General features: G+C 39.1%; 1 protein-coding gene across 1 annotated transcript in view; it reads left to right on the top strand.

Annotated features, from left to right (window-relative positions):
- Nucleotides 1-2,211: 2,211 nt before the first annotated feature.
- Nucleotides 2,212-26,661, top strand: part of ZSWIM5 (zinc finger SWIM-type containing 5) — a 223,047-nt gene continuing 198,597 nt past the window's right edge. The window contains exon 1 of the mRNA XM_057708949.1: nucleotides 2,212-2,809. Within this exon, the coding sequence (XP_057564932.1) occupies nucleotides 2,212-2,809 (598 nt within the window). The remainder of the gene's footprint in view (nucleotides 2,810-26,661) is intronic.

Raw genomic sequence — 26,661 nt, 5'->3', positions numbered from 1 at the left:
ACAGGAAAAAGAAAGTTACCACTATGATGGTAGGCAGCTGTGATACCATTTAATTAAATGAAATATACACAAAACAATGTTACATATGCACACACACATAATTTAAAAATAGACTCCAAACTCAGGTTGTACTTGCTCCCAGGGACGCTATATGGAGGTGGTTAAAGTGGACTTCTGAAATATTAAGTAATAAGTATTAATTCTGAATGGTGAGTATGTGGGTATAGATTATGCTATTCTTTGTACTTTTCTATGAAGTTTAATGTCTTCCAAATAAGGAAAAAGTACCTAGTTAAATCAAACTGGTAAGAATCAAATGTGACTCTTAATAAACATGTTTAGTAATATTTCTTATGTCCAAACCTCTATTAACCATACTTTCCAGCAGTTGAGTAAATCAAAGTAACGTATTCATTGATTCAGAAAGTAAATGTTTTTTGAGCATCTTTCATGTCCATACGTTATGGGGAATGTTAGAGATAGGTCTTTACATAGAAATGTTTTCTGCCCTTACACAGCTCATAATCTAGTCAGGGAGAAAAGACATCAAAGGAATACTCATGCCAAAAATAAAACTCTGATAAGTTCTAGGCAGGAAAAGAATGGGTGCCATGAAAGTCTGTAACTGTGGCACCAGATTTAAGGGGGCATAGGGATTACACTACTTCACAATAATCCATTTAGATGTTTACAGATATAAATCCGTTTACAGATATAAACATATTATCTACTACACTGAATAAGCAGATTTGAATTACTTCTAATAAATTATATGTATAGGCATTATTACTAGCTCTCTTTTAAAAATGACTTGATCAGCGTCACACAAGTAGCCAGTGTGATTCACACCCAATTCTGACTCTATAGCATATGCTCCTTAATTCTGAGATTACAGCAAAACCAAAGTACTTTGGCTCCTTTCCATCTCCAGTCATTTACTCCCTTATCCTTATTTTATATTACACTGTAGAACTCGCTCATTTTGAAGGGAGAACACAGCTGAAGGAACTCTCAATACAGTTGTTATAACATTTTAACCTTTTAGAGATTAGTCAGCAAATCTGAAATAATACGTTTTCTTGACTGAGCAACATACCGTTGCTTACAACTCAGTATTGTTTCTGGAGGAGTTAGCCGTGAAGTCGCTGTATGTCAGGCAGACGATAAAATATCGACAAGAAAAGAGACGTGATCTTTGCTCCCATGGTGTTTACAGTCAGGTGGGCAGTCAGGCATTACACAAATATATAAAAATGTGTGCAACTTGTTGTAATTAACATGAAGGTGTAGAAAGACTGAGCAAAGTGAGGAAAACATGAAAGACCTAATTAAGACTGGAGGAAGGGGATCAGTTCTACCAAAAACCACATCAAAAGTTTTATTTTTCCCCCTGGGATGCAAGGTGCTAAAACCCTTCAAAATCCACGGAGGCTGCAGCCGCCGTGGCGGTGAGATCTTGGCGTCCCATTGTCCAGTCAGGGGCCGGTGCAACTTCGCCCGGCTCTGGAGGGGACCGCCGACTTTATTCTACATTTCTGTGGTGTGAGCAGAGTTTTCATCACTGAAACTTTCCGATTTTTTCCTAGCTTCTTTCTGCCAGATCCTTCGCTCCGCTGTGACCGCTGGCCGTCTGGTCAATCTACCAGAGGACCCTGATTTTGAGTTTTCTCTCTTCCTCTGCCCCGCAAGCCTAGCACTTCGCGGGGGCTCCTCGTAGGGCTCGCGCACGGCCGTTGCACTTGGCCGCGCAGTCCACTCCCCTCCCTTCAGGCGGCAGGTGGGTTGGAGGCGCGCGAGCGGGCGCAGTTGCCCCGCGCTCCTCGCGCCCTGTGTGGCCTCTAGGTGGAAGTTGGCCCGGGGCGAGCGCTCGGTGCGCGTTCTGGGCCGTCTGCGCCTGGCGCGCGCCGCCGGCCCGCGCTCGCTCCCGTCCCTCCTCGCGCTCGCGGCGGCCCGGAGAGCGCGCGCCGCTTCTCGCTCTTCCTCAGTCCGCCTAGGTCGGCCCTCGTGGCGCGCGCCCCGGACTGGCCCAGGCTCCCCACTCGGGCCGGCGGGCTCGCGGGTTTGCTCGCTCCGCCCCACCCCTCCCCCCCCCCCCCGCCCCGGCGTCGCAGCTGGGCGCTTGCGCGCGGCGCGTGGCCGTGGCCGGGGTCTCCGCCGCAGCCGGTGCAGCCGCCGCTGCCGCCGCCTCAGTCAGTCAGTCAGTCCCCAGCAATGGCGGAAGGAGGTGAGCGAGAGGAGCTGCTCTCGCCACCGCCGGTCTCTCCGGCCAAGCGCCTGTGCTCATGGCCCAGTCCGCAGTCTCACCACCCTCGCGGCTCGCCCGGGGCGGCCGGCGGCGGGCTGGGGGGCGTCGGCGGCAGCTGCCTGCCGCCAGGGGCCCGCCCCCACCTGCAGCCCGAGTCCTTGCTGGACTGCGCCGCCAAGACGGTGGCGGAAAAGTGGGCGTACGAGCGGGTGGAGGAGCGCTTCGAGCGGATCCCGGAGCCCGTGCAGCGCCGCATCGTCTACTGGTCCTTCCCGCGGAATGAGCGGGAGATCTGCATGTACTCCAGCTTCCAGTACCGCGGCGGCCCTGGCGCCGGCGCGGCTGGCGGCGCCGCGGGGGCTTCGCCGGCCGAGGAGGGGCCTCCGCCACCCCCCGGGGCCTCCGCTCCGGCCGGCTCCGCCCCCGGGGCCGCCGCGGCGGGGGCGTCCCCCGGGCTGGGCTCTGGGGCTGGAGCGACCGGCGGCGGTGGCGGCGAGGGGCTCCCGTTCCGCCGGGGCATCCGTCTGCTGGACAGCGGCTCCGTGGAGAATGTGCTGCAAGTCGGTAGGTGCTCGCTCGGCTCCTCTCGGGTCCCCGGCCTCCTCTTCCGCAGGTGCCTTCTCTTTGCACAAGCCCTGGGCCAAGACTCCGGTTTTCTGCCCAACTCCTGTTCCCCTGCCAGAGGACAAACTCGTCACATAAAAAACTTTTCTCCACATTTCGTTCAGGTCCACTGCTGCTCTTTCCCCCACTAGCCCTCTACCCCCATTTCTTTTTGTTTAAAGAGCGAATGGATCTCTTTTTAAATCTTCGCTCTACACTCCACGCCAAAGCAAGAAGGATGGGGAGGTATGGTTTTCTGGATGAAATAATTTCTGAAATGCGTTTTTCTAATTTAAGTTTAGAGAGGAGAGAATTGTTAGTGAATCTGGAGCAAGCGGTCTTACAGGGAATGTTTGAGGGACAGGCTGTCAAAGGCGATCTAGTCTTCGCAGATTGAAGCTGGGTATAATGAACTTTAAAAATAGAAAAAAAATCAAAATACTGTGTATTTCCGACAATTTAAATTATCTGCTTTAATATTTTTTCCCCTGGACCAGTGATACTTGGGAATCTAGGCTGTGGACTTAACAATAACCGAAGATGGAAATGTGACAGCTTCCCTTCTCCACACCCCCACCCAAGGAAAAAAAAAGCCACAATCTGGAGTGGGGGTGGGGTCTGTCTTCCTTGTCAGACTGGGGTAAATCAAAAGCTGGTCACGTTGGGTTTTTCAAATGCTTCTCATTTAACAAGTCTTCGTATTTGCTTTTGTTTTATCTTTTTGTTTGTGGGAAAATGAAAAGGATTTCTTTTTCTTTGACTCCTCTAGAGCTTCTAGTCAGTTTGTTCATCTTATTAAATATACAAATACAGTAGTCCTGATTTGTGGAATGGTTAGGGAGAAAGGGGAAAAAATGACATTGTTTAACATTGACTTGCTATGTGGGAAATTAAAACACTGGTTTTTTTTTTCTATTTGGACTGTTACAGCATTTTGGAAGTGCACGTTATCTTTATGAATTTTATTGTACAGTATATACTCATATTTATTGAAAAAATACTGATTTTGTTGGAGAGAGGTTGTTTTTAGAATTAGACAATCACAGGAACACACATACACAGGACCCCAGACAGCTACCTTTCTTATCCCCTGACATATTTGAAAAATTTTTTTCATTTGATGAGTACTACGTTGTGATGTTTCATATAAAGCAATCTACTTCTGATTATTGAGGATCACTGAACCCTATATTTCTTTTTAAAACAATGTATACCACAATTTGTTTTGCAAATGTGAAATGTAAATTTATCTAAATTTATCCTGTGTCTGAATACAGTGACAGGGATTAAGAAAGTTTTGTTTATTTGAGGCTAGTCCTTTGTGTGTTCATGTGTATTTTGAAATAATTGAATAATCAGATAATTAAGATGTACAGCTTTAATACTGAAAACATGAAAATGAATATAGATATTTCATTATTCGCCTGTAGACCTTATTCTTTGTATGAGTTTATATCAGTTAACTTTTAAGATTGTTGTTTAAAATATTTTGAATTGAAAAGGGCCAATTTAAGTGGTCATTTTATAGTAAGAGATATTGGATTTGAAAGAATTTTCAAACTTTGAGGGGGCAAATGAGAGAAAGGAAGAGTTTTAAAGAGGTATATATTTTGAAAGTGACTATAATGTCAAGTTCCAGATGAAAGCAGAATTTATGGGTGATCCAGGTCATGTTTAAATCAGATATTTTTCTTTTATAATATAGTTGGCATGCTTATTGGGGGATGAGCTCTTGTATGATAACTTTAGGGACTGGAGAAAGGACATATTTAAGCATATTTTCTGATTCTTACTTTGAATTTCATGGATGAAGGTAGGAGAATGAATTAATCACTTAAAAAATATATATTTATTTATTTGGTTGCACTTGGTCTCAGTTGTGGCTGGCGGGTTCCTTAGTTGCAGCTTGTGGGCTCCTTGGTTGTGGCAGGTAGGCTCCTTAGTTGCTGCTGACAGGCTTCTTAGTTGCGGCTCGCTGGCTCCTTAGTTGTGGTGCACAGCCTCCTTAGTTGTGGCATGCAAAGTCTTAGTTGGGGCATGCATGTGGGATCTAGTTCCCAGACCAAGGATTGAACCCAGGCACCCTGCGTTGGGAGTGAGTAGTCTTTAACCACTACGGCACCAGTGAAGTCCCTTAATCACTTTTAAGTAATGCTATTTGAGAACCACGAGCTGTGTAATTTTTATTTTTCTGACTTTATGCTAGTTAGTGTGGAAGAGAAGGATATTCTATTCTGTATCATTCTGAGTTCTGTATCTTGGCATGAACCATCATCTAATATGTAAAATTAGAGACCCATCCCTCATCTCTTAAACCTAAAATGTGAGTATGTGACAATCTAGGTGATAGGTTTTCTAAAAGTATTGCCAAGAGATGAGTGAAAAAGTGATTTGTATGTAGCAAGATGGTAATCATATTCTTCACTTTATAACTGCACTTCAAACTCAATTAATTACTCAGTGGTACTGTTAAAAATTCTACATATTTCCTCACTGTGTCCAAGCCATAGTTGTTATCTCAGAATTGGAAAATTACTAAAGGCTGATACTTCAGGAAGGAAGGGAAGTTAGGGTATTTTTTTCTTTCTTAAATATTTATTTATTTTTTTGACTGTGCTGGGTCTCAGTTGCAACATGAAGTATACAGTTCCTGAGGAAGGACTGAACCTGGGCCCCCTGCATTGGGAGCATGGAGTCTTAACTGCTGGACCACCAGGGAAGTCCCAGGGTATTTATATAACAACATTCTTTTAAAGAAAATATTCATAAGGGGATTTAAATGAGGAAAACATTTAAGACCTGAAAGTAAATAAATAAAAATAAACACAACAGCACAACAGAAAATAAAAAATTTGAAGGAAAATAGACAACAACAAAAACTTGTACAAAGAATAGGTATATTAAATTTGGTAACTTCTAATTATTTTCCACATGGAACCTGGTAATGGGGATTCATGGACTGTTTGAAAAGCAGATGCTCTGTAGAAAACATCAGATTTTGAATCAGAACTAAAACTTTGCCAGCTTGATATAAACAAATGGGAGGACTATAGGTTTTTATGCTCAAAGGATACATTTCTTTTACATGACAGTACTGAATAAGAAGTATTGTTCCTTTTAAAAGGAGAAAATTGTAAATTAGTCTTTTCATGGACATCTGTAAATTTGAAGCTCTGTGAATAGACTTTTCTGATGTCTCAGTATTATGAAGGTAATAGAGTTCAGATGTTTTAAGCATCTGCATTTTTAACCTGCTTTAGAAGCCCATGGAAATAGTGGTACAATAAACCTTGGGAAAATACTTACTTAGGAATCTGCAGATGGTATAAGAATATTACAACTGTAATTTACTAATAATTTTAAGATGTTGACCTTTTTTTGCTATCCATCATTTTAAAGTGATTCTCTATGCTTGGTAAAACTTATAGGAGGTTTGTGTCTTCTCAGAGAAATCTGAATTGATTGAGGGAAAAGAAGCGTTAACAGTTTTTCTCTTGTATGCAGAAATATTTAGTTGAATATTTAGATTTTCAAAAACTGGATAAAGGCATACAGGGGCTTTCAGTGCTGGTATATCTTAATTATATAAATATTTATCCAGAAATTATCATAGATTCTGACAGTTGAGCCCCATATTTTTAGCCTACACATTTTCTAATAAACACATAATTTGTATGTGGATAGTCTTCAAGACTAGAGCCACAATGCTAAGTACTACTGTATGGGAAGAAGTGTAATAACAAAGTTGATAATAATAAAGAGGTCCATTTTAGGAAGTTATCCGTAGTTTAAACATTAAGTAGCAAGTTTCTAATTGTGAGCATGTGCATATTATCAATAAACATTTATGAAATTTTTCTATAGTACAAATTTTGTGAAATGCAGCGGTAACAAGTATTACAGATGTTGATTTTTATATGTAATTTGCTTTTTTCTTCTTTTAATATCTATTTATTTAATTTTTTTTTGGTTGCCCCGGGTCTTAGTTGTGGCAGGTGGGCTCCTTAGTTGTCACATGCGAACTCTTAGTTGCAGCATGTGAACTCTTAGTTGCGGCATGCATGTGGGATCTAGTTCCCTGACCAGGGTTTAAACCAGGGACCCTTGCGTTGGGAGCATGGAGTCTTATCCATTGTGCCACCAGGGAAGTCCCTGTAATTTGTTTTTATTTTGTTTCAAAATTTATTTAGTTATTTAGTTTATTTATTGGCTGCGTTGGGTCTTTGTTGCTGTGTGCAGGCTTTCTCTCAGCCCTGCGGTGAGCAGGGGCTATTCTTTGTCGAGGTATGCAGGCTTCTTATTGCGATGGCTTCTCTTGTTGTGGAGCACGGGCTCTAGGGCACTCAGGCTTCAGTAGTTGTGGCACACAGGCTCAGTAGTTGTGGCTCATGGGTTTAGTTGCTCTGAGGCATGTGGGATCCTCCCAGACTAGGGATTGAACCCATGTCCCCTGCATTGGCAGACGGATTGTTAACCACTGTGCCACCAGGGAAGTCCTTGTAATTTGTTTTTAATCTACATTATTTAGGGGAACAAAAGATATCCTCACCTTAAAAAGCCTTATAGCATTGTGTGTAAGTTACAATAGACATAAAATCATAATAAAATTTCCATGTGGGGAAAAATGACTTAATTTATATGTGAGATATTCCTGCAGGGAAAGCAGCTGCATACTTTTAAGGGATAAGTGGTAATATTTTTTAAAGCAGAAACTTACCAAATTTTAAAATCACATTGCTCTTTTTTTTTTAAAGCAATGAATTCTCTGCTTCTTTCTCCACCACACTACCTCACACACACATCTTAATTTTCAATAAATGTTTGTTAATTCCCCAAAATATACAAATAGCTCATGCAGCTTAATATATTAAAAAAAAAAATGGGCAGAAGATGTAAATGAACATTTCTCTAAGAAGACATACAGATGGCCAATAGGCACATGAAAAGATGCTCAGTATTGGAAATTATTAGAGAAATGCAAATGAAAACTACCATGAGGTATCATCTCACACCAGTCAGAATGGTCATAATTAAAAAGTCTACAACTAATAACTGCTGGAGAGGCTGTGAAGAGAAAGGGGCCCTCTTACGCTGTTGTTGAGAATGTAAATTGGTGCAGCCACTGTGGAGAACAGTGTGGAGGTTCCTTAAAAACTAAAAACAGCTACCATATAATCCAGCAATCCCACTCCTGGGCATATATTGGGAGAAAACTCTAACATGAAAAGATACACGCACCCCAGTGTTCAAAGCAGCACTGTTTACAATGGCCAAAACATGGAAGCAACCTAAATGTCCATCAACAGATGAATGGATAAAGATGTGAGATATATATATATATATATATATATACACACACACAGTGGAGTATTACTCAGCCGTAAAAAAGAATGAAATCATGCCATTTGCAGCAACATGGATGGACCTAGAGATTATCATACTAAGCTAAGTATGTCAGACAAAGACAAATATCATATCGCTTATATGTGGAATCTGAAAAAATGATACAAATGAACTTATTTACAAAATAGAAATAGACTCACAGACATAGAAAACAAACTTATGGTTACCAAAGGGGATAGTAGGGGTTGGGGGGAGAGATAAATTAGGAGTTTGGGGTTAACATACACAGACTACTATATATAAAATAGGTAGACAACAAGGACCTCCTGTGTAGCACAGGGAACTATACTCAATATCTTGTAATAACCTATAATGGAAAAGAATATGAAAAACAATATATATGTGTGTGTGTATAACTGAATTGCTTTGCTGTATGCTTGAAACATAACATTGTAAGTTAACTATACTTCAATAAAAAAAGTTTGTTGAATAGTGGATGTTTAGAAGTTTAAAACAGACTTCTCAGTGTTCTAAAACTAAGAGAGAGATGTGAATTTTTAAAATAATTTTCTTTCTTTCTTTATTATTGGCTGCGTTGGGTCTTCATTGCTGCTCGGGCTCTCTCTAGTTGTGGTGAGCAGGGGCCACTCTGTTGCACTGCGTGGTCTTCTTATTGCAGTGGCTTCTCTTGTTGCAGAACACGGGCTCTAGGCAAGCAGGTTTCAGCAGTTGCAGCACGTGGGCTCAGTAGTTGTGGCTTGCGGGCCCTAGAGCGCAGGCTCAGTGGTTGTGGTGCACGGGCTTAGTTGCTCCACGGCATGTGGAATCTTCCCAGATCAGGGATAAAATCTGTGTCCCCTGCATTGGCCAACAGATTCTTAACCACTGAGCCACCAGGGAAGTCCCAAGAGACGTGAATTTTTATAATGAGGGCAATGTTAGAAGATATGGTGAAAATTCTGTACTTGTGCATATAATAAGCTAATAGCAGTAAGTGGTATGCATATTGCAAAGGTATGTATCTTTTATGTTACGTTCTGTTTTGTGTGAAGAATGGTGATTTATCAGTTTCTTCAAAACTTCAGATGAATTCTTATTGAAAGTGACTTTCTCAAGCATAGAGCTTGAGATTTTAAAAATAATGAATAAACTAAAGATAGTGAACTTTTAGAGGTTATCTTTATTTTAGGAATAAAAAAATGTATTATTGAAGTGTGAACTCAAAGTCTAAATTTTGAAGTGAAAGAGCTGGAAATTTACTTAAGCCTATGTGAAACAGTTTCATTACTCTTGTTTTAGTAATGGCTATTAAAAATCAAGACATTGGGACTTACCTGGTGGTCCAGTTGCTAAGACTCCACGCTCTCAATGCAGGGGGCCCAAGTTCAATCCCTGGTCAGGGAACTAGATCCCACATGCCACAATTAAGAGTTTGCATGCTGCAACTAAAGATCCCATGTGCCGCAACTAAGACCCGGTACAGCCAAATAAATAAATAAATAAAATAATATTTTTAAAAAATCAAGACATTAAGCATTGTTATCTTATGGTCGATGGCCACACACACACACACAGACACACGTGTTAAAATGTATAGAGCTCGGGCTTCCTAGGTGGCGCAGTGGTTGAGAATCCGCCTGCCAATGCGGAGGACACGGGTTCAATCCCTGCTCCAGGAAGATCCCACATGCCATGGAGCAGCTAAGCCCGTGCGCAAAAAAAAAAAAAAAAATGTATAGAGCTATACCCCCAAAAGTCAAATTTACTGTATTATTTTAGAAAATAAATTTAAAAAATGAAGACATTAATATATCAGTAAATTCACGTACAAGAGAGACTGAAAATGCTGTATTAGTTTCCTATGGCTGCTATAACAAACTGCCACAAACTGGGTGGCTTATAACAGCAGAAATTAACTGCCATAGTTCTGGAGGCTGGAAGTCTGAAATCAAGGCATCAGCAGGGTCATGCTCTCTCTGAAACCAATAGTGAAATCCTTCCTTGCCTCTCCCTAGCTTCTGGTGGTTTGCCAGGAGTCTTTGGCATTCCTTGGCATACAACTGCATAACTCCAATCTTTGCCTTCTTTGTCACATGGCATTCTTCCTATGTGTCTCTGTCTTCACATGGCCATTTTATAAGGACAGCAGTCATATTGGATTAGGGGCCTACCCTGCTTCAGTATGAACTCATTTTAACTAATTCCTTGTGCAACGACCCTATTTCCAAAAAAGAGGTCACATTCTGAGGTACTGGGGATTAGGACTTCAACATACCAATCTTGGGAGGACACAATTCAACTCAGAAAAGCTTCTCATATTTGTTTCTTGCTGCATAAGAGTTTCATGTGGATTTTAAACTTTTATATGTTGGATATGGCTTAAATTAGAAATCACCACATTCACTTTATTAGGTACACATTATTTCAATTTGATTCAATTTGCATGATTGATGATTTAATATTTTTAATACATGTGGAACTTTTTTTGACAAATAAGTGGTCATTTAAAGGTTAAACTTGTCATCCTTCTATATAAAAAATGATGACTGTGCAATACAGCAGTCAGGGTATACATGCATGGATGAACAGATTACTGTGAGATTTTTTTCCATGCATACCATTTATAACTCGTTTGTAGAAATAGGTAACCCTCAGTTGTCCAGAGCCTCTTCAGCGTCTCCTCCTTCAGTCAGATCACCAGTGGCTTGAGTGTTCTGCCAGTTTTGCATAATCCACTGTACAAGAGGGTATGAGACCTCATTGATAGCTTAAGGGCAAAGAGATCACAGAGCCTGAAGCTTATCATGGAGAAACAGGAGGACAAGCTGGAGATGCCATTGAAGCTCATTCTGGTGGAAGACAAGAGCCTGAACTGGGGGGCACCTTGTATGGACTTTCTCTGTCATATGCGCAAGGAAGTTTGGCAGCTACTGAGCTAGAGCCAAGTGGGTAAACTGAATAGGGTCCCAGGCCAGCTTCCAGAAGGTACCCCAGGAGAGCAGAGAAATAAATTGGGACAGTTGCATATCTTATAAGTTGAGTAAGCTGACCTCAGTCTCTTTGCTGGGAGGGGGAAGTTTAAGGAGATTCTTTTTGGGCTAAAGTACCTTACCACTCTGTCATGTCCTACTGATGGAAGGTGCCTCTATCCCCTCAATTTATCTTGCTTTTCCTGCTAATCCTGTGGTAATGAATGTAGTTTCTCAGTTTACTTTATGTGATTCAGTGTTGGGGAATTTGAAGGTACCCAGCGCCTGGCAATTTTATGTGTCCCTGTGGACCAGCCTCCAAGAAGAGAGTGGCAGGTAGGAAGGAGTGGGGATCCCAGGATTACTACAGGGGGAGGGGCTGCTAATTTAGCTCACTGTTAGCAACAACTTCTTATTTTAGGGATAAAACATACACATCTCTCCATAGGTGGTGGAGAAAAAAATGGTCAGTCCTTCTTGGGCCTGGAAGTCGGCAGCAATGTCAAGGTTACTAAGGGTGGTTGATTAGCTTTCTCTCTCTGCTTCCACGGTTCTTTTTCTCTCCTGCAAAGATTGGTGATCACCCCAGGGATGGAAGTACATTGTCAGAGATGAATAAGCCTGGGAACTGAGTTGCAAAATAAATTAAGACCTGGGAGAAGTACCAGCCTTCTTTCCAGCCCCAACACTGGATCTGTAGGGAGCCTGATCATCAACTTGCAATACCTCACAGAGCCAGCCCATATCCCACTCTGAGCTCCTACTGGAAACACTGCTTCTCCAAGCTGGGGGTTCTTGAGGAGAGAGGCAGAGGTGCCTGGAGCTGGTCTGTCCTGCGGGGACACCACTTGGGCTTTGGTTTTGATAGAGTGGCTGACAGTTATCTTCCAACCCAAGCTGGCTGGGGCAGGACAAGGGCTAGGCTTAGTGGTGGCCAGGCTTGCCTGCTTCCAGAAATGGATCTCTCATTTCTCTTTATTGGTTGATTTTTCAGTGCATTTTTAATTTGTAAAGAAATAAAATAAATTAAGATGTTAAAAAAAAAAAGAAATAGGAACGCTGAAAGCATATGAACCATGTCTTAAACTTTTTCCAAACCCCAAGTTAATATGGTTTAGAATTGTGTTTGATATTAGAAATAGACTCTAATCCACTACAGATTCCTTTTATGTGAATTTTCTACCTTGTGGTTTATTTATAGGCTTATTTCTTTCCTCATAAGGCAGCATGCTTCTTGGCTACTTTTAGCCTATCATGGAGCTGGTATGCCAAGGGAATCACACTTTATTTATTTATTTAGGCTGCTTTGGGTCTTTGTTGCTGCGCACAAGCATTCTCTAGATGAGGTGAATGGGGGCTACTCTTGGTTGTGGTGGGCAGTATTCTCATTGCGGTGGCTTCTCTTGTTGCGGAGCACAGGCTCTAAGTGCTCGAGCTTCAGTAGTTGTGGCACATGGGCTCAGTAGTTGTGGCTTGCAGGCTTTAGAGCACAGGCCCAGTAGTTGTGGCACATGGGCTTAGTTGCTCCGTGGCATGTGGGATCTTCCAGGACCAGGGCTGCAACCTGTGTCCCCTGAATTGGCAGGCGGATTCTTTATTTATTTATTTATTTATTTATTTATTTTGGGGGGTACACCAGGTTCAATCATCTGTTTTTATACACATATCCCCGTATTCCCTCCCTTCCTTGACTCCCCCCCCCCCGAGTCCCCCCCACCCTCCCTGCCCCAGTCCTCTAAGGCATCTTCCATCCTCGAGTTGAACTCCCTTTGTTATACAACAACTTCCCACTGACTATTTTACAGTTGGTAGTATATATATGTCTGTGCTACTCTCTCGCTTCGTCTCAGCTTCCCCTTCACCCCCCGCCCCCTCCCATACCCCGAGTTCTCCAGTCCATTCTCTGTATCTGCATCCTTGTTCTTGTCACTGAGTTCATCAGTACCATTTTTAGATTCCGTATATGTGAGTTAGCATACAATATTTGTCCTTCTCTTTCTGACTTACTTCACTCTGTATGACAGATTGTAGTTCTATCCACCTCATGACATATAGCTCCATCTCATCCCTTTTTATAGCTGAGTAATATTCCATTGTATATATATGCCACATCTTCTGTATCCATTCATTTGTTGATGGGCATTTCGGTTGCTTCCATGTCCTGGCTATTGTAACTAGTGCTGCGATAAACATTATGGTACAAGTTTCTTTTGGGATGATGGTTTTCTTTGGGTATATGCCCAGGAGTGGGATTACTGGATCATATGGTAGTTCTATTTGTAGTTTTTTAAGGAACCTCCAAATTGTTTTCCATAGTGGCTGTACCAACTTACAGTCCCACCAACAGTGCAGGAGAGTTCCTTTTCTCCACACCCTCTCCAACATTTGTGGTTTCCAGATTTTGTGATGATGGCCATTCTGATTGGTGTGAGGTGATACCTCATTGTGGCTTTGACTTGCATTTCTCTGATGATTAGTGATGTGGAGCATCTTTTCATGTGTTTGTTGGCCATCTGTATGTCTTCTTTGGAGAAATGTCTATGTAGGTCTTCGGCCGGTGGATTCTTAACCACTCCGCCACCAGGAAAGTCCCATGTTCATTTTCAGCATTAGCTTTAGCATTATATTATCATATGCTAAATTACTGTGATACTTTTCATAATTACTTGTAGCTAGTTGATTAATTTTTGATTCTCAGTATTGAGAAAAATTGTTCTCCCTCTTAGAATGTATAATGTGATGTGTGCTAAGTTGCTACTCAATAAATGCTTATTGAATGAATGAGTAAACTGTTATGTAATTTTAAAAATATTTATGTAGTATGGAAATCTCTTTTCATTGATGTATATGTAACTGGAGCCTAGGAGATATACTGCCAAAATGTAATTTCTGCATGTTTTTTATTTTTAAAACATTATATAGATAACTAGTTCTTGATTTATGCATTGAACATTTAATCTCTTGCTTTGTGTAAAGCTCAGTAAATAATTCTTTACTTATTTTGGGTGGAAATTATTCCAAAACATTTGTATTTCCCTACCTTAGAACACAGACTGAAGTTGGGCACTGAAGCCTATGCTTCTAGAACTACATTATGTTGTCATCTTTATGTAGGTAAGAGGTTGTAAACTGAGTGGGTACTTGACCCTAAGAAATTCTCTGAAGCCTGTTTTTGAAAAGTTTTTTTGGTCATTTGCTTCTTTCTCATTATAATAGAGTGATGACTGTGGTGTGAAGGCAGTATAACATAATTACCTTCTTTAAAAATAGATTGTTGAATCAAAGATGAAGTACCCTTCTCCCTAGTGGTTTTCTTGCCTTAAGAACAGTTGTTTGTATACTTATTATCATTTAGTCCTTAGGGAAATGCAAATTAAAACCCATACACACACTAGAATGGCTAAAAATAAAAGACTGACAGTAAGTACCTAGTACTAACAAGGATGTGGAGCAACTAGAACTCTCTTACATTACTAGTGGGAATGCAAAATGATACAGCCACTTTGGAAAACAGTTTCTTAATAAGTTAATCAGACTTCTCTGCTGACGCAGTGGTTAAGAATCCGCCTGCCAGTGCAGGGGACACAGGTTCGATCCCTGGTCCAGGAAGATTCCACCTGCTGCAGAGCAACTAAGACCACAACTACTGGGCTTGTGCTCTAGAGCCCTCGAGCCACAACTGTTGAACCCACGTACTGCAACTACTGAAGCCTGCGTGCCTAGAGCCTGTGCTTCACAACAAGAGAAGCCACCACGATGAGAGGCCCACACACCACAACAAAGAGTAGCCTCTGCTTACCACAACTAGAGAAAGCCTGTGTGCAGCATTGAAGACCCAACTCAGCCAATAAAATAAATAGATAAATAAATAAATAAATAAATAAATAAATAAGAATTTATAAAAAAAAAAAGTTGATCATACATTTAATCATAAGATCCAGCAGCCTGTCCCTAGGTATTTACTTTAAAGAAATGGAAACATGTTCATGTAAAGATTTGTACTTGAATATTCAGAACAGCTTTATTCAGAATAGCCCTAAACTGGAAACAACCCATATGCCTATGAAATGGTGCACAGATAAAGAAATTGTTTTATATCCATACAGTGGAATACTATTCAGCAATAACAAAAGAACATACTGATAGCCTAGCAACATGGATGATTCTCAAAATCATTATGCTAAGTAAAAGAAGCCAGACCACAAAGAGAACATACAATTCCATAGACATGAAATTTTAGAAACCCTTAAGCTATAGTGACAGAAAGTAAATCAGAGATTGCTAGGGGAGAGGGATGTGGGGCATGAGGAAACTTTTTTGATTAATGGAAATGTTCTGTATTGTGATTATGGTAGTGGTTACATGGCTGTATTCATTTGTCAAAACTTACTTAAATTGTACGCTTAAAATTGTACACTTAAAATTGGTAAATTTTTATTAAATGTAAATTATGCCTCAAAAATTGATTTTAAAGGAAAGAATGGTGGGTTCCAATCTTGATTTCACATTAAAATCACCTGGGGAGATTTTAAAAAAAATAGTGCCAAGGACTCACCCCAAGTTAATTAAGTAAGAATCTGTTGAGAATGAGGACTGAACTTCAGAAGTTTTAAAAAGTTCCTAGGTTGGTTTATGTGCAGCCAAGGTTGGAAAATACTCTTCTAGAAAAATGATCACCTTTATTAGTGTTGTCAGTGGTTTTAAACTTAGCATAGGCAGTGGAAACATTATGTAATATTTATTACACAAATGCTATGGACCGTGTCAACTTTCTTTTCTACTTCAGTCTATTTTCTTTTATCTATCTTTGGGTTTATTAATGGATCTCAAGGAAAATTATTCTCTTACCACATAAGAAATGTGTGTCTGTGTTTTGGAAAGGTATTATGCAGAGGTGTATAAATTCTTACCATCAAAAGACACTTGTATAAATGTAATGCCAACATATAATTTTATTCATGTTTGTTCACTCTTTCATTCATTTGTAAAACTTTATATTTAACATTTTAAAATATTCTGTGCAAAATAGAACCCAAATTCTGTATTTAAGGAGTATACAGTTTAGTATAGGATATGCATTAAAATAGCATTTAACACAATGTTCTGTAATGATAGAGGCAGTTACTGTGAAGGCAAAGAGTAGAAAGTGATTAACTAGAGAAATGGAGACAGCTGGATGAATTGCTCTATTATAATGTAAGAAATATTAAAATTATGTTTAAGAAATATTATAAGAAATATTAAAATTATGTTTAATATTACAATATTAGATTGAAAACGTTATTTATTGCTTACAAGTTAGATTGACCCTTCATGAAATTCTTTCTGTATTGACATTTCTCTGCCCTATAATAATACTCTAGTCCATAGTTGATTCAAAGGGGTAACATTGGCAGGCAGGTAGATGACAAAAATACTGCCAGATATCCTTTTTTTCTAGGAATAAATTTTATAGATTTCTGTCTTTAGAATAACTTTGTTATATCTTCATAGGATCCCTTTTTTCTTTTTTAAAAAAATTGTTGCTTTGTTCACGTACAAATATATGATAGGGTTAATCAGTAAAATATATTTTGGTCCATCCATCCATTCATTATCTTGCCTTCTGTAGGCAATGGGAAAATGTATTATGCCTTTGAAAGCCTTTGGAGATAAATACATTTTTCCCTATTCATCATGGTTTTATTGAATGGAAGCTTGCCGCATTAATACATTCAGGAAAAGTCAGCCTGTTTTTATTTTGCTTAAATCTATCAACACTTGGTAAACTGACATGACTGTCAAGCATCACCAACATACATTGATGTTAGTGGTATACAGTCCTTCCCCATGTTATGGTTCTTATGAAAAAATAATTTTGCTAATCTTTTCTCTTATTCAGTATTATATTTATATTTTTATTTTAATTAAAGTATACTTGATTTACAATTTTATATTGGTTTCAGGTGTACAACATAGTGATTCAGTTTTTTATAAATTATACTCTCAATATTGTTGTACTCTTTACTGTCATGTATATTTGCATTTATCTATCATATATATTATGTGAATATATATGATATAATATGATATATGATATATATATGATTATATTATATATCATCACATGTATGCAGGGACTATGCAGCAGGTAGCCTCAGAATTCTGACTCCTCACTACGTCTCAGTTTCCTCAACTGTAGGACCCGTCCCTTTCCTTTCTTCTCCTCTTTTATTTTTTTTTTCCCCTCTGCCCTACCCAGTTGTGTCGGGATCTTTGCAGTCCTTTCTGGTGTCCAAGGTCTTCTGCTAGTGTTCAGCCAGTTTTCTGTGGGAATTATTGCATCTTTTGATGTATTCCTGATGCATCTGTGGAGAGAGATGCACTCCATGTCCTTCTACTTTGCCATCATCTTTTTCTCCTCCTCCTCAACTGTAAATGGACCAGAATGATGGTACCAACAATTGTTTTCAGTATAAATTAATTAATATGTTAAGTATTTAGAACAGGGCCCAGCACTTATTAGGTATAATGTAAGTATTCATTCACTGTTATTCTTGTATCAAAATTGTTGAGTATTCCATATTTGTTACCTTTCTTTAACAGTCTCACAACCTCTGAAGCCTTTTCAATCTGACTTTTCCTTTCACTCACTATATTAAAATTGATCTCTTAAAGGTCACTAATGACCTCACGATTGCTAGACACATGACTTCTGTATAGTATTTTTTGTAGTCTACTGAGCCGTCCTCTTGAAACGTTTCTTCCTAGATTTTTGTTTTATTTCACCACTCTGGTTTTCTTTCTTTCTTTTTTTAAATTTATTTATTTATTTTATTTATCTTTTGGCTGCATTGGGTCTTTGTTGCTGCACACGGGCTGTCTCTAGTTGAGAGCTGGGGCTACTCTTCGTTGCAGTGTGCGGGCTCCTCATTAAGGTGACTTCTCTTGCTGCAGAGCACGGGCTCTAGGTGCTTGGGCTTCAGTAGTTGTGGCACATAGGCTCCATAGTTGTGGCTCATGGGCTCTAGAGTGCAGGTTCAATAATTGTGGTGTATGGGCTTAGTTGCTCCACGGCATGTGGGATCTCCCTGGACTAGGGCTCAAACCTGTGTCCCCTGCATTGGCAGGTGGATCCTTAACCACTGCGTCACCTAGGAATTCCCTGGTTTTCTTTCTACCTTCCTTCTTTATTCTCTTACTCCACAAAAGTAGGATTACTTCTTGCCCTAAGTTTTCTAATTCAGCAATCTTATTTATTTCTACAGCTTCAATTGCTGTTTTATGAACATAAGTTAGCATCGTATAATGTAGTGGTTTCAAATTTGTTTCAAGCAACTCTACTTATTTTCAAATGAAATCTTAGATGATATTCCAGTTTTTGCAGCAGAAAAAATTGAGCTGTTTTGGGAATCGGGGTGGGTCCCAGAACTCAGTCAGCTTGGCCAGCTTCTTCCCTTTGATCCCTGAAGCACTTCCAAATAATCTTAATCTTGGGATTTGTAGTCAGGAGATCTGCCTGAGATCTCTCATCTGTAAAAGTGTTAGGATTTTTGTGAGATTGTAAAGAAACTAAGATACGTGAAAGTACTTTATAAATGTTACTGTGCAAATATGACTGTTAAGTGTATATTGTTGTTTCTCCCTCTTGAATTCAAGATCAGCATGTATATTTGCCTGCTAGCTATTTCTAAATATCTACTAGCTACTCAGAATAACCTATCTGATAAGGAGCTAATGTTCAGAATATGTAAAGAACTCCTACAACTCAACAACAAAAAGCAAACAACCTGATTTAAAAATGGGCTAAGGATTTAGAATAAACACTTCTACAAAGAAGATATGCAAATGACCAATAAGCACATGAAAAGATGCTCAACATCACTAATCATTAGAAAAATGCAAAAAATCACGATGGGACATCATATCTATTAGGATGACTGTTATAAAAGAAAAAAAACAAAATAAAAAGTGTTGGTAAGGATATGGAGAAATTGGAACTCTTATGCATCACTAGTGGAAATATAAAATGGTGCAGCTTCTGTGGAAAATGTTATGGTAGTTCCTCAAAAAACTAAACATAAAATTGCTGGATCCAGCAATTCTGCTTCTGGATATATAACCATAAGAATTGAAAGCAGGAACTCAAACAGATATTTGTATATCCACATTATAGCAGCAGTAGTCAAAAGGCCAAAAGGCATAAGCAACCCAAGTGTCCAAGGACAGATGAATGGATAAACAAAATTTGGCATATACATACACTTTACTATTATTCAGCCTTAAAAAGGAAGGAAATTCTGATACATGCTACAGCATGGATGAACCTTGAAGACATTATGCTGAGTGAAATAAGCCAGACACAAAAGGGCAAAAATTATATGATTCCACTTATATGAGCTACCTAAAATAGGCAGAGTTATAAGAGACAGAAAGTAAAGAAGCTGGGGGGAGAACGGAATGGAAAGTTATTTTTTAATGGGTACACAGTTTTATTATGGGATAATGAAGCAGTTCTACGTGGATAGTGGTGATGGTTGTGCAACAGTGTGAATATACTTAATGCTACTGAACTGTACGCTTAAAATGGGTAAAGGGTATATCTTATTTTATATTTTATCACAAGAAAAAAGTTTTTAAAAAAAGGCCACATGTCATATGATTCAGTTTATATAAAATGTACAGAATAGGCAAATCCTAAAGACAGAAATCAAATTTGTGGTTTCCAGGACCTGGCGATAGGGAGGGTAATTGCTAATGGGTATGGGGTTTCCTTTTGGAGTAATGAAATGTTCTATTATTAGATAATTGTATAAATCTGTGAATATACTAAATACCACTGAATTGTATACTTTATTTTTTGATTTTTATGTTTAATTTTTTTAATTTAATTTTTTTTTTTGGCTGTTTTTGGTCTTCGTTGCTGCTTGTGGGCTTTCTCTAGTTGTGACGAGCAGGGGGCTACTCTTTGTTGCAGTATGCAGGCTTTTCATTGCAGTAGCTTCTCATTGCGGAGCACAGGCTCTAGGCGTGTGGGCTTCAGTAGTTGCGGCATGTGGGTACCGGCTCAGCAGTTGTGGCGCACGGGTTTAGTTGCTCTGTGGCACGAGGGATCTTCACGCACCGGGGATCGAACCTGTGTCTCCTGCACTGGCAGGCAGATTCTTAACCACTGCACCACCAGGGAAGTTCCTGAATTGTATACTTTAAAAGACTGAATTTTGTGATATATGAATTACATCACAATAAGCTGTTATTAAAAAAGCAAATATTCCAAATAGAGGCAAAAAAACCCCATCAAAGACATTCTGTTTCTTAGGAAATGAGGTCTAAATTCCTAAGCCTTATTTTTATAGACTAGGGTTCAAATTTCAGTTCTACTGCTTTCTAGCTGTGTAACCTTGGATGACAAGTTACTTAACCCTTCTGTGCCTCGGTTTCTTTATCTCTAAAATAGAGACACAATACCATCTAAGAATGTTTATATCATAGTTAAATGAGGTAATGTATTCAAAGTCAACTTGAAATTTCTTACACATTGTATGGGTAGTACTGTGAATATTAGTTCTTTTTCTTTTAACCTTCCTTGCCTCTTAACGGGTCTATACATCTGTTCTTAAAAGTGCCATTTCGTTATCTACTTAGCTGAAATTAAACCTTTCTTCCATATTAGTCCTATGCATAATTTAGCAATTGTTTATTGAGTACATATTATCTATTAGGCTCTTGTCTAGACACTGGAGATATGGTAGTGAATAAAACAGAGTTCCTGCTTTCATGAAGCATACATTTTAGTGAGGGGACAGACAGCACTTTCTACTTTCAGCTTGTGTTATAATTATTTATTATTAGGTATTATTTTCTCTTACAGTCTGTAAGCACTTCTAGGGCAAGGACTGTATCCTACAATATATTTAGCATCCAGCACAATACCCAATAGGCTTCATAATGGACTTTAAAGAGGTCTTTGTGGAAATGAATTGAAAACATTATCTTATTAATTTCTGTGATTTTCATAATAGTGATTCCCAACACTGCTGCTTTATATTTTACTCAAGTCGCTTGAGGAACTTCAGTAAAATACATTCTGGGGCTCCACCCTTGTAAGTTCTAGTTAACTAAGATTGGAATGGGGCTCAGGAATTTGTTCCTTTGACGAGCTCTCCAGGTTTAAATGTTTGGGATCCACTATTCCATACCACTTTTAGCACAGTGATTTACATGGAATGTGCTTAGTAGATGTTGATTGAATTGATTTATTAATTGATTTATATGCTAGCTTTTTCCAAACCAGATTTGAAACTTGTGGGTCAAGTTGAAAAAACAGAACGATTTCAGGAAAGAGTTATATGAAAAAGTCGTTAATCTTAGCAACACTACATTTGCTATTAGGAAAATCACTAATATCTATCCTTTGTTCTTTTTAAATGCTAGTTCTTGACATAGTTTATCCAAAATGATTCTCCACATTTTAATAGGTACATACGTTTTTCAAAAAGCACTGGAAAAGTCTGAAAGGATTTACATCAAACAAATAAATAATCTCTGTGAAGAGAAAGAGGAATAGGGGGTGACCAAGAAGAAATTTAGTTTAATCTATATTGTTTGAATTATTTTATGGTGAGAACCTATTTGTATATTCCTTATTTAATAATGTAATTTAAGTAAGTTAAAGACAGTATGATTTATTCAACTGCAGTTTGGTCAGCATCTTTGTCTTTTAAGTTAACATGGGTTGGACAGATGTTATTTTACCTTTATAAAGGAAATTTAGGTAAGGAGTTCTTAACTTGGCACCTGTAAATGGCTTTCAGGGATCCAGAAACTCCTGAAATTATTTTCAGATTTTACAAATGCATGTGGACATTTTTCAGAGAAGATAGTCCATAACTTTCTTTTGATACTCAAAGGGATCCATAACTCAAGTAAGTTCAGGAGCCACTAATTTATGCAGAAGAATCTGCTTTATTTGATAAAAATCCTGCAATAAGTTCCTCTGTTGCATTTGAGCCTTGATGTATATAATATGGGTGGATGTGATTCATTAACCTTTTTAATTCTACCCATTTCATGTTATGAATAGAATAGTTGTTTTCTTAAAGATTAACACAGCTCTATTATTTGCTATTTCTACTGAGTGTTTCAATTTTGTCATCTTTGATATATTTATTCTGTTTTGCTACTTATCTAAATGCTGCTAATTTCCTTTTCTTTTTGTTTTAACAGAATGATAGCTTGACATTATTGTGCCATAGATAGCTAAGTTTTAATGATTTACACTAGCTGAAATAAGATAATATCCTATGAGGTTACTGAATAGAGTAGGTCATAGCTACTTCTTTATTGAATTTTCCTGTGGAATCGGATTTTTTAGGTTATGTTCCCTGGGAAATAGACTCTGAAATGGAGATTTGCTCACAGAAGCTTTACTGAGGAACAATACTTGTAATGGTGCGAGGGAAGCAAGATTAGGAGGGCAGAGAGATTGAACTGATGCAGTTGCAACAGAGACTTTAGTCAATCCTTTTGGGTACTCTGGAGCTTGGATGACACTTCAGTGTGGTCTGGAAGTAGATGTGGGCTGACTTGAGTGCACGGGGCGTAACCTTGGATGGGGCAGTTTCTTTCTGTGATAGAGATGGAACTATAGTTTTCCTTCCCAGCTGCAGACAGTGCTTTAAGCAGATGGCTTCCAACTGTCAGTTGGTTCAGGGTCTGCTTCAGCTGCAGAGAGCTGCTTCACCTGAGGTCACAGTCTTCTAGGAGCAGCTTGCAAATGGCCGAGCAAGGTGGGGGTATAAAGGTCCAGCTATTTTGGCTCAAGGTACAACTCTTTTTTTAATAAATTTATTTATTTATTTATTGGCTGTGTTGGGTCTTTGTTGCTGTGTGCTGGCTTTCTCTAGTTGCGGAGAGCGAGGGCGACTCTTCATTGTGGTGCGCAGGCTTCTCATTGTGGTGGCTTTTCCGGTTGTGGAGCACAGGCTCTAGGCAAGTGGGCTTCAGTAGTTGCAGCACTTGGGCTTGATAGTTGTGGCACACAGGCTCTAGAGTGCAGGCTCAGTAGTTGTGGCACACGGGCTTAGCTGGTCTGTGGCATGTGAGATCTTCCCAGGCCAGGGCTCAAACCTGTGTCCCCTGCATTGGCAGGGGGGGTTCTTAACCACTGCGCCACCAGGGAAGTCCCCAAGATACAACTCTTTGACAGGCAATACTTGCTCAAGGGAACCGTAGCTGGTTGTCAGGCCTGCATTACAGTTTGTCTTCTTTCTCTTCTCAGTCCCGCTTTTGCTGCCTTTCCTTCACAGGTAATTGATTTCTAGTAAGTATCTTGCATCTCAGCTCCCTTTCAGTGTCTGTTTTCAGGGAACCCATGATACTGGTAGAGGGCAGTTGGTGGAGGAGGACTTGGCTGTGAGCTGCCAGCAGCCAACTCTTCTGACAGAGGAATGAATGCCTTGGTCTTGAAGGGAGTATCTGATCACTGTACTCTTTGTGCCTCTTGGATTTATTTCATATAGTAATTTCACCCCATGTGGGAACAATTTCTCCAACATTCTGTTTAGTCTCTTATAAAATGTGGGGAATTTACAAATGTGAGATTAGTGGACGAATTACACCTTCTTCCACTACAGCTAGTCTCCAGATAACTACTGATATTCACTGTCTCCGTCCACTAATGTCCAGTCTAGATTCTTGGCCAGAATCTCTTCCTGTCTAGGTGGCTTACCAGATTGGGTGACCGTCATGACTGAGGAGTCTGAGCCTAGTTACCATGCCCTTTTTAAGTCTTGGCCACTATACTTGTTCATTTACTGTCAACATTGGGCAGGGGAGTATCTAGAGATGCTCCAGTAATAACCTTGATGCTAAATATCTTCTACTTCCTGCTGTTACTTTTCTTTGTGTTGGTAAATCTACTTAATTTTGTAAATACCATATGTTGCTAAGGTAGCATATTATGTGACATTAAAATTAGATCTATTATGTGGGTTTTAAAGATCAAATATAACCTTGTTGAATCTGCTTTATTAATGTTTCTTTGAAACATTATGGGAATGCTAATTGCAGAGCTTTGTAGATATTTGCAAGGGATAACACCTTGTGTTTCCCCTTGCAAATATTATTAATATATCATCAAGATAACTAGCAAGAAAAGAAGTTACTTCACCAAAATCTTATATTTTTATTTGTAGTATTTTAGTGTAGTTTTATTTAGAACTTTAGTTTGTAGTGAGTGGTTTTTTAGCACCTACTCCCCAGTACCTATTCACTTAGAGATTAGAACTGAAAAATTGAGGAGTTGGATTTTAACTTACTGCAGTTGTATAGCTACGTGATAATTATGTCATTTAGCAAACCATCAAGACAGGTTAGCATTGCTGGAAGGTTTCAGTAAGGTACCTTCCTTCTGCTCTGAAGCCAAGGCTGCTCTATGAGGCATTGAGGATGAGAGTGTCAGCAGTGTCCCTGAAGAGACTTAGTATTTTGGAACTGGGGGCTCTCTTAGCAGACTCCCTCCCACCTGCCTGCCTGCCTTTCTTCCTTCCTTCCTTTTTTTCCTTAACACTTTTGGTAAGATATAATTCACATACTACACAACTCATCCATTTAAGGTGTACAATGAAATGGTTTTTAGTATGTTCACAGATGTGGGCAACCATCACCACAGTCAATTTTAGAACATTTTTATCATCTTAAAAGGAACCTTATACGCTTTAATATCATTACCCACTCCTATCATCCCCTGTAACCCTAAGCAACCACTAATTTCTATCTCTGTGCCTATTCTGGACATTTCAAATAAATGGAATCATATAGTAAGTAATCTTTTGTGACTGGTTTCTTTCACTAAGCATAATTTTTCAAGGTTCATCTGTGTTGTTGCTCGCATCAGTACTCCATTCCTTGTTATGGCTGAATAATATTCCATTGTGTGGATAGACTACATTTTGTTTATCCATTCCTTAGTTGTTGGACTTTTGCGTTGTTTCCCTTTTGCTTATGAATAATGTTGCCATGAACATTCATGTACAAACTTTTGTGTGGACATATGTTTTCATTTCTTTTGGGAATAGAATTTTTGGGTCATATGGTAACTCTATTTTTAACTTTTTGAGAAACTGCCAAACTATTTTCCAAAGTGGCTACACCATTTTACAATCCCCGCAGCAATGTGTTAGGATTCCAGTTTTTCTGCATCCTTGCCAACACTTGTTATTATCTATCTTTTTTATTATTGCCATCCTAGTGGGAGTGAAGAAGTATTTCATTATGGTTGATTTTGATTTGCATTTCTCTAATGACTAATGATGTGGAGCATCTTTTCATGTGCTTATTGTTCATTTGTATATCTTCTTTGGAGAAATGACTATTCAGATCCTTTGCCCATTTTTAAATTGAGTTGTCTTTTTATCGTTGAGTTGTAAGAGTTCTTTATTCTAGATAGTAGTCTCTTTTCACATTTATGACTTGCAAATATATTCTTCCACTTTGTGGGTTGTCTTTTCACTGTATTGGTAATATCCTTTGAAGCACAAAAGTTTTTAGTTTTGATGAAGTACAGTTTCTGTTTTTCTTTGTTGCTTTTTTTTTATAACGTTTCTAAGAAACCATTGCCTAGCACAAGAACATGAAGATTTACTCCTATGTTTTCTTCTATGAGTTTTATAGTTTTAGCTCTTCTCCTTCTGTCTGTGTTCCATTTTGAGTTGATTTCTGTATAAAGTGTCAGAAAGGTGTCTTCAGCTTCATTCTTTTGCATGTGGCTATCCAGTTGTCCCAGCATTATTTATTTAAATGACTATTCTTTCCCTAATGAATGGTCTTGGGACTCGTTGAAAGTTAGTTGAAAATTAATTAAATTTGTTTCTAGACTCTCAGATCTGTTCCCTTGATCTATATGTCTGTCCTATGTCAGTATCACACTATTTTGATTTGTATTACTCTGTAGTAAGTTTTTTTTGTTTGTTTTAATAAATTATTTATTTATTGGCTGCATTGGGTCTTCATTGCTGCACACGGGCTTTCTCTAGTTGCGGGGAGTGGGGGCTACTCTTCATTGCTGTGCGCAGGCTCCTCATTTTGGTGGCTTCTCTTATTGCGGAGCACAGGCTCCAGGTGCGTGGCCTTCAGTAGTTAAGGCACACAGGCTCAATAGTTGTGGCACACGGGCTTAGTTGCTCTGCGGCATGTGGGATCTTCCTGGAGCAGGGATCGAACCCATGTTCCCTGCATTGGCAGGTGGATTCTTAACCACTGCACCATCTAAGAAGTCTTTGTAGTAAGTTTTGAAATTGGAAAGTGTGAATTTTGAACTTTGTTCTTTTATTTCTTTTTCTAGCTTTATTGAGATCATTGACAAGTTTAAGGTATATGATGTGATGATTTGATACATGTGTATATTGTGAAATGTTTACCACAGTAAGGTTAGTTGACACATCCTTCATCTCACATAATTATCATTTTGTTGTTTTTGTGGTGAGAACATTAAAGCTCTATTCTCACAGCAACTTTCAAGTA

This window comes from Hippopotamus amphibius, chromosome 1 (genome assembly GCF_030028045.1).
Source record: "Hippopotamus amphibius kiboko isolate mHipAmp2 chromosome 1, mHipAmp2.hap2, whole genome shotgun sequence".
Taxonomy (NCBI): Eukaryota; Metazoa; Chordata; class Mammalia; order Artiodactyla; family Hippopotamidae; genus Hippopotamus; species Hippopotamus amphibius.
The sequence above is the reverse complement of the archived record's forward strand: the minus strand, read 5'-3'. Positions and strand labels throughout refer to the sequence as shown.